We start from the raw sequence: 8,783 nt of genomic DNA, 5'->3' as shown, positions 1-8,783 counted from the left end.
CTTCCGGGAGGGTCGACGAGCTCTGCGGCCCCGAGCCGCTAAGTCCTCGGGTCCCGGACAGACAACTCCGGGGCGCAGACCCGCGTGGGGGCCGGGCGTCTCCCGTGGGGGGTTCGCGCTCACCTGGCTGCGGACCGGGGCGCTGCTCCAGACAGAGGCAGCGGCCAGGGTGAGCGCCCCTCGGGCAGGGACATGAGCCCTTCCCTGTCCCCAGGAAGGTCAGGGCAGAGGCGGCTGAGAGGGTCTCACTTCGCCTCCCGCTCCCCGCGCACAGGAAGTGGCCTGCAGCTTTGATGGAGGAAGCTCGTTGTGATATTGTCAAATCTCAGTTTCTGGCAGGCCAGGGACTGGATTCTAGCGCGCGCCCACCTCGGGTTGGCTTGAGAGGACCTTGCCGCTGCCCGGCCCCCCTCCTGGACCGGTGCTTCTTCCTGGCGTGCAGAGCCTGGGCCACCCCTAACCGTGGAGAAACCCCCACCTGGGAGGTAAGAAATGTATTCGGGGGCATTAGACTGTGAAGATGACGAGAGCTAAGTGTGGTTTTGTTCTCTCCAGGAGGGTGGTGTCTAGCCAGAAGATGCCCAAGTGCCTGGCGGTACTTCTTAAATTATGGAACCACAGGGCTTTGGGGTACAGGTGCTGGGGGTCCCCACAGCCACCCTCGAGAGCTAGTTCCGGGGGCCCTCGGGGTGTGGGCCGCAGTTTGACAAAGCCTGAACCCCTGGCTTCCCGTTCCCCCTGCCCCTTTTCCCTAAGTGCAGTTTAGGGGAGCACTCTGGAATGATTGGTTTCATGCGGTGGATTGTTTAAAGCCACAGGCCAACTCTGGGAGACTCCCCCTGACTTTTTAACCTCATTCTTGGACTAGGTAATTTGACAACTCAGAAAACTGTTCACTGGGAGTCCCAGCTATCTGGAGTCATTTAAAAGCTGTAAACACGGTTAGAGATTAGAGTGTTTTTTCCTCGAGAAAACTCCCTTTCCCCCAACTTTGCCGTCTAGTGTAAAAATCAGTGCAGTTAGTGGCCTGGGCCTAATTTTAAGGTAGTGTTGCTTTTTAAGGAGTTAATATTCTTGATGTAAGTTTTCATAGCCCAAGGCTCATGCGAAGTTGTTTATTCAAGGCAGTTTGAATAATGCCCCTGGCAAGGTGGGCACAGGTCTCCATGCCACTGAAATGTGGGGAAACTCTCCACAGGAGACATTACGGGGAAGTCATGGAGTGCAGTGGGATGCAAGAATTTGAGAATGGGTAGATAGCTTCCCATATTCCCCACCCACTCCCCCACCCCATTGCCACCACTAAAGCATCAGACCTGTTGTCCTGCCCGGGACAGGTGGAAATTAGTTATGGTTAAAAATATTTGGTCGCAGGATAAATTCTTCCAAAGTTTAATTTTGAGCCCTTAAGTTAATGATATTTCTTTCAAAAATATTTATGAACTGCAACTTCTATATCCAAATGATGTCTCTGATTCTCTTTAATTCTGGTAGTCGAAAATCTATTTAAAAAGCAGGCAAGGGCCGGCCCGTGGCTCACTCGGGAGAGTGCGGTGCTGATAACACCAAGGCCCCGGGTTCGGATCCCACATAGGGATGGCCGGTTCGCTCACTGGCTGAGCGTGGTGCTGACAACACCAAGTCAAGGGTTAAGATCCCCTTACCGGTCATCTTTTTAAAAAAAAAAAAAAGCAGGCAAAAGAGGCTTTGAATTGTAAGTGATGAAGACCTAACCCCTGAAGCATTTTGGAACATGGGTTGCTGTCTCATCATGGTGAACTTGGACTGGAACAGAATTTAAGTAATTACAGTAAATTCTTACATTTTAGTTTCACTTTTAGAGCACAAACCAGTGTTAGCAAATGACTGGCTTCTGCCCTCCAGTTGATTGCTGGCTCGTCCCTGTGTGCACATCTGTGTCTAGGTGACCTGCCCCACCTTTTTGGAAAATGACTGTGGTGTGTAAACATCAGATTATGTGCTTGTCGGGAAGGAAGCTCCTGGTTAATCGGAGGAAGTTCCTGGTAGAGAAGGATCCACAGCAGAAGCAAAGCGATGCATAGGCCAGTGTCAGGCCACTGGCACCATTCCTGGGGGAGCTCGGGTTCCCTGTATCGGTGGCCTTTGGGGGGGCTCTCATGTCTGAACTGCTTTGCACTCCAATTTTTAGGAGGGCAGGGGGATCACACAAAAGCATTAAGAATTAACAGGTGCACGATGTGTCTGGTATTTTTCTAAGCAACTCTGCTGTCTACACCATGGTCCTCTGCAGTGGCGGTGTCCAGGCCTTTCGTGGAAAGGCCATTGGCAAGCAGGTCTTTGAAGTGTTCCCAAGACCAGCCCACTGGTTCTGCTGAGGCAGCTGAATATGGTCTGAGATAACGGAAACCAGGAGCAACTGGACAGGATGGAAAGGGGCATGTGACAGTTTGGGGCAACTAATATGCTAATTAGCTAAAAATAATGATAGGGTCCCAGGACACATTTGACATTTTCATATAAAAACACTTTAGTAAAAATGACTCTTAAACCTGTTTGGGGAAATAATTTTTTTGGGGGGGGGGGGGGCAGCTGGCCAGTATGGGGACCGAACACTTGACCTTAGTGTTATCAGCACTGCACTCTAACCAGCTGAGCTCATCAGCCAGCCCTGTGTTTGGGGAAACAATTTTTGAGATGCTCACATCGTATAACTTTTTGTTTCAGGAGCTAGTTGGTCATGGCCAGAAAGAATCAACCCTGAAGTCTTGCTAACCTTGGACTCAGAATAGTCATTCTTTTTACCCTACCAAGAAGCATTTGCAGACTTTATCTCATTGGCAGCTCTTGACAACCTTTTGAGGTAAATAACTTTTCTTCTCCTCTTTTGGAGAAGCCAAAAGCCCAGAGTAAGAAAGAAGGGGACAGGGAAATGACACTGTGTGCTCTGTGTGAACACAGCACTGGGGGGGTTGGAAGCATTTTCTTATCGAGTCTTCACAGCAGCCCTGGGCTGGAGGGAGTAAGTTCCTCCTTTTACAGCTGAGGAAACTGAGGCCCAGGAAGCATCAGTAACTAGCCCGGGGACACCCCGCTAATTGGATATTGGGTTTTAATCCCGCTCTCTTGACTGTGAACCTAGGCTGTTTGTGGCCACTCGTGATGTAACTAACTTAGCTGATTTTGTAGACCCATCTTGCCAATGTGCTTTCTCTCCTCCCAGGATGTGAAGCTGGCGGAAAAGTAAAGCATTGCCCTCCCTGCGCGTCCCTCCCTGTCTGCTAGAATGTTTCTCATGAATGCCCCTCCAGTGGTTGCTCTCCAGTCCAAATGGGAGGCCTTTGGTCCACCGGGGAGCTTTAGGTTTCCCGGGTGCTTCTCAGAGTCTAACGAGGGCGTCGAGAGAGCGTCAGTGAGTGCCAAGGTGCAAATGATCATCAGCACTCTGCAGCGTGACGAGGTGGCCCTGGGCATGAGCAATGTGCGCACTGCGCAGAGAAGCCAGAAGGCAGAGAGGTGCCACGATGCCAGGCTGCCTGCTAGCCCCACTGTGCACAAAGAGCAGCCCGCATTCGCTGCCTGTGGTCTTACTGCCGAGTTTGACCCCCCGGGGCAGGAGGAAGCTACAAACTTTGGCCCCTTGGTGCTGGATTCGGATAGTGATGATTCTGTGGACCGCGACATCGAGGAGGCCATCCAGGAGTATCTAAAGGCAAAGAGCGGAGCTGGGCAGGCCGTGTCCCGCGGGGCCCCGCCTGGCAGGGCCCAGCCTTCTGGGGCTACAGGTGGAGTCAGTAGATGCAAACCAGAACCTGTGCATAGCAGCACCCCAGCTGCCTTGTGTCCCCCAAGACTTGCACTTGGCTCAGGCAGTGTCCCTGGCAGCCACAAGGGAGCCAGTGAGGACCGGGGCTCTGCCTCCCCTGTAAGTGTCAGCAGTGATGACTCCTTCGAACAGAGCATCCGGGCGGAAATAGAACAGTTTCTGAATGAGAAAAGACAGCATGAAACCCAAAAATGTGACGGGTCTGAGGATAAACACCCAGACCCACAAGAAAACTCAGCCAAATCAACATTTAGATCTAACAAAGAGCCGACTGCTAGGGATCTGATGGGGGCCTGTAAGGAGTTCGTTTTCCGCAAACCGCCCAGGTTGGCAAAGGTGAACGCACAGCCCAGGAGTCTCAGGTCCAAGGTTGGCACAGAGGCAGCCGCCCCCTGCCACCCTGCAGAAACCGCACAGAGCAAGGGCGGGACTAAGAGGGGCGCAGGCAAGAGGGGTAAGCGTGTCCGGACTGCAGCCCTGGTGCCCGAGGCACCTGACTCCAGTAGTGACGACGGCATTGAGGAGGCCATTCAGCTGTACCAGTTGGAGAAGACGCGGAAGGAGGCCAGTGGGGACCCACCGCAGAGCGCCCAGCTCAGAGAGAAGGGGCCTGAGCCACCCCCACACAGCACAAGCACCACCACGAAAAGTGCCTTGCCCGAGACCCATAGGAAAACACCGAGCAAGAGGAAGCAAGTGGCCACAAGGGCCACTGACCCCAGCCTGGGGGGCCTGGACTCTGACCACCCCTCCAAGCTGCCGAAGGAAACCAAAGCTTCACCTCCAGGAAACACGGCGGCCAGAGGCGAGTGCGTGGAGTGGTCCTCATGCCGGGCAGACACGTCTGCCGAGCTGATGTGCGCCGAAGCAATCCTGGACATTTCCAAGACAATCCTGCCGGCCCCTGTACAGGGCAGCGACAGAGCGTTGTCCGCAAGCCCACTCTTCTCCCCAAATGTGCCTTCCCGCTCTGGCGACAGCAGCTCTGTGGACAGTGATGACAGCATAGAGCAGGAAATCCGGACGTTTTTGGCCCTCAAGGCACAGTCGGGGAGTTTGCTGGCCAAAGCCGAAGGCTATCCACAGTCCACACAGGACCCACTGGCCCCAAATGGCCCCAACACCCCCAAAGCCCCTCTCTCTAAAACACCGGACATGTCACTTAGCTGGAAAAGGAAACGCAGAGGTGGGGTCAGCACTGTAAGGCCATCCACACCCAAGCAAGCGAGGGAGGTGGTGAGAGAGAGTGCCCAGGGTTCCAGTCATGAGGGTCAGGTCCCACCCTGCCAGGGAGGAGCCAGCGAGGCCCCAGGAAGAGAGGGCGAGGCCAGGGGCCAGCCTCTGCCCCCCAGGATAGTCGGGCTTGGTGACACCCAGGTCTCTCCAGGCCACAGTAAGGTGGATGAGGCAAGGAGTGTGGATGGGAAGGAGAGCTCTGAGGACAAGAGCAGCTCACTAGACAGTGATGAGGACCTGGACACAGCCATCAAGGACCTGTTGAGGTCCAAGCGCAGACTCAGGAAGAGGGGCTGGGACCCCAGGGCTGCGTGCAAGAAGAAGGTCCGGTTCAGCACCACCGAGACGCGGTTCTTGGATAAGCTAGGCAGCTTCCAGAGACACTGGAAGGACAGAAGCCCACACGTGCTGAAGAGCTGCCTCTCCAAGTCCAGAAGGGCCAGCAGGGAGAGCCTAGTGGGAAAGCCGCCAAGCATCTTCAGTAGCATAACAGAGAGGACAAAGCTGGACAGCACCAGGAACGAGGATGCCGCGCCAGCTTTCCAGTTAAGGAGAAGAGCTGAAGGGAACCTGTTCTCCAGTGAGATGGGAGCCCGAGATCAGCAGCGTTCAGCCCCAAGCCCCGGCTCCCTGTCTGATGATAGCAGTTCAGTGGACAGCAACGATAGCATCGAACTAGAGATTAGGAAGTTTTTGGCAGAAAAGGCCAAGGAGTCGGTGGGCAGTTCAGAAATCCAAGGAGGGGGCACCACTGCTCTTGGGTCAGGGGGCCCAGCTAGGCCAGAGGTGCTGTGCAGGAAGGAGCCAGCCCCGCAGCCTGGCATGTGCACGCGGAGCCAGAGAGCCAGGGGGGCCCCTCTACCTGCTGAAGGCCTGAAGGGCGCAGAAAGAGCTGGAACACAGAGCGCAGCCAGCCTCTTCATCCAGGGCAGGAAGGGCACCGCCCGCAGAGAGCCCACCGCTGGCCTCCCCAGTGCTCTGGCCAGGTGTGAGCTGGCGCCCAGGAGCACCAGTGGGAATGTCCCTACCAAAGGGTCTCCAGTAAGTAGGAGAAATGTTTATGGTCACAAAGACCAGAACCAGCGAGGGGCCAAGCCTGCCACCCCTGAAAGTGCTTTCAGTCAGCTGTCCAGCTGTGCCAGAGCTGGCACAGAGGCAGGAGGCACCGGACAGCCAGCCTCTTCATCCAGGGCAGGAAGGGCACCGCCCGCAGAGAGCCCACCGCTGGCCTCCCCAGTGCTCTGGCCAGGTGCGAGCTGGCGCCCAGGAGCACCAGTGGGAATGTCCCTGCCAAAGGGTCTCCAGTAAGTAGGAGAAATGTTTATGGTCACAAAGACCAGAACCAGCGAGGGGCCAAGCCTGCCACCCCCGAAAGTGCTTTCAGTCAGCTGTCCAGCTGTGCCAGAGCTGGCACAGAGGCAGGAGGCACCGGGGGCACCTTTCACATGACCTATGGGAGTCCACACCTCCCGACTCCCAGCCTGGGTGCTGAGAGGGATGGCCGGACCCAGGCCGACCGTGCCCTGCCCTGGAGCGACTTCGCCCACCAGAGCAGGCTGCCCAGCCTATGGGCACTGAACTCGGATGGCAGAGACTTGGCATGGAGAGGGAGCCTTGGGAGTGAGAGAGAGAAGGGGGCCGAGGGACAGGCCAGGGGCCCACCCAGCCTGCCCTTTGCAGGCTTCTCCCCACTGCTCTCCACCCAGCTGTTCCACTTTGGAAAGAGTGTTTCCTGGGGGGGCAAGCCAGCCAGCCTCTTCAGCCCCCACTTGGGGCTGCCTCTGCAGGGCCCAGCCTTCTCAGCCTTTAGGGAGACCCAGGCCGGCCCCAGCCCCGTGTTCGGAAGCCCACACTTGCTCATGAAGAAGGAAGGTGGGCACTGGCCCAGCAGGAAGGCACAGGCAGGGCTCAGCTTGCATGACAGGAGGAACTCGGGCTCTGAGGAGAACCTTCTGGACCTAAGGTACCGAGGAAGGGCCATGGACAGGGACGACCCAGACCAGGAGACCTTGGGCAGCGATGCCAGCGAGTTCAGTGACACCTCCGTGGAGGATGGGGGTGGCAGATCGGTCGTGAAGGGCAAAGCCGTCCAGTTGTGAGTGGCTCCCTGGCTTTGTCACGTTCGTGGAAAGCAGTATATCTGTGCGTGTGTCTGTGTGTGTGAATAGATAATCCTCGTGATTAAAAGGAGAGAAAACTGGAGTCTGTGTTCATCGCCCTGTATATATGTACGCTAACATGAAACAATGTTTTTATTTAACAGGTGTGTCCTGGTAAATATGGTTTTTGTAGCTTTTTGTAAATTATTTAAAGTGATGTAAAAAATATTTTTGGAAAATATCATCATTCAATTTTGTAGAGCGTTCCTAACTGCAGTTTTCTGTGATCTGCAAACAAGTCTTAGATTAGCAAACATTTGGTTCTTACTGTCACGGCCAGGTTCAAGGAGACTCCAAGACGGGGCCTTTTGGGGTGATTGCTGGTGAAAATGTCCCACTGTACCTGCAGCTCAAGCCTGAGGAAGGCAGCAGTTGCCCTGCCCAAGAATCACTAAATGCCCAAGGGTGTTGGGAAGCTCCTGGGACAGCACTTTTTATATAAAGGACCCTCCTGGGTCCCCACAGGCCAGAGCATGACTTCTGAAATTTGCAGTCCCAGTCTTTGATTGGAAAATGTTTCAAAGCACAATGGCCAACGCACAGACTGCCCAAGCTGTCCCCTGTGCGCGCTCTATGCAGCTCAGCCCTGAAGCCTGGAGCGTTTGATGTCCAGTCCTGTTCAATCACTGGATAATTCTAACATCTAAATAAACCTCTTTTTATATGGGTGCTCCTGCTCTCCATTTCTAAGCATGTTTCTGAAAGATAACACTGACATTTTAAATTTCCTTTTTCTGATTTTTGCGCATAAGTGAGTGCAAGAGTTGCATTAGGAGTGTTGGTCCCCAAACACCTTGGGCACTGGTGATGTGCAAAACCCAGTCCTGGGAACAAGCCTTCCCGACACCTACCCTGCAGGAGCCAGAGCCGAGTCGGGGGTGTGCCCAACAACAGCCAGTGCTTTTGGCAGCTTTCTGTGGCCTGCCTCGCTGTGGCAGCCAGGATGGGCCCTTTTTGTCACCAAGACTAGGTTAAAGGCAGTGGCCTCTGGTCCTGAGGGCTTAGGCTGATCGATACTGCCTTGGTCTCCTGTGCCTTCTGCTCTGAGGCTGCCGTGGTGCCTGTGGCTACCGTGGAGACATGGAGTTCTGATGGGCACTGAGGGGTCGTAACATTTACATGGCTGTTGTCCAGCAAACTTTCCTCAGTCGCCCAGAGTTTTACAACTCAGCGTTGTGGTTCATCTGTGATGTGGGGCTTACGTTGTAGCTGAATTTTGCTGGTATCCTAACACAAGTGAATTTTCTACACATTGTGCACCCCTGGGTTTTAGAACTCGATAATTTGCGCCTGTACCCCAACACAGCTGCACTCCGCCTGCCACCCACACTCGGCGTCTGCTGGGTCAGGAGCTGTGACAAGCTGGCCCTGTGGTCCCCATCACTATCCAGTGCCCTCTTGATGTGTGTCTGATGCCTCTGTCGTGGCATATCCGTTCACTGAAGTGCTTCTGGGAGAAACAAATCCATGTGATCCATGCTTTAATTTTTTAAAGAGTGTTTTCAACCCTCAGAAACAAAAATCAGCTTGTTTTGTACATAGGAACTTTTTTTTAATACGAATAAATCAAGCACTACCATGAA

The 8,783-nt window shown here is 54.4% G+C and overlaps 1 protein-coding gene across 1 annotated transcript; it reads left to right on the top strand.

Moving 5' to 3' along the window:
• Positions 1-3,215: 3,215 nt before the first annotated feature.
• On the top strand, positions 3,216-8,783 carry PPP1R26 (protein phosphatase 1, regulatory subunit 26). Its single transcript, XM_008578525.1, has 2 exons — positions 3,216-6,082; positions 6,298-8,783. Exons 1-2 carry the CDS (start codon positions 3,266-3,268, stop codon positions 7,138-7,140), a joined length of 3,660 nt encoding a protein of 1,219 aa, XP_008576747.1. The 5' UTR covers positions 3,216-3,265; the 3' UTR covers positions 7,141-8,783.

The sequence above is a fragment of the Galeopterus variegatus genome, unplaced genomic scaffold, assembly GCF_000696425.1.
Source record: "Galeopterus variegatus unplaced genomic scaffold, G_variegatus-3.0.2 Scaffold1707, whole genome shotgun sequence".
Taxonomy (NCBI): Eukaryota; Metazoa; Chordata; class Mammalia; order Dermoptera; family Cynocephalidae; genus Galeopterus; species Galeopterus variegatus.
This window is presented reverse-complemented; position numbering and strand designations above follow the sequence as displayed.

Bases quoted from the DNA above. Each gene is read 5' to 3' on its own strand.
- PPP1R26 (XM_008578525.1), top strand. From the start codon at position 3,266: ATGTTTCTCATGAATGCCCCTCCAGTGGTTGCTCTCCAGTCCAAATGG. The intron at 6,083-6,297 runs GTAAGTAGGAGA...GCCAGGTGCGAG, and splicing joins TCCCTACCAAAGGGTCTCCA to CTGGCGCCCAGGAGCACCAG.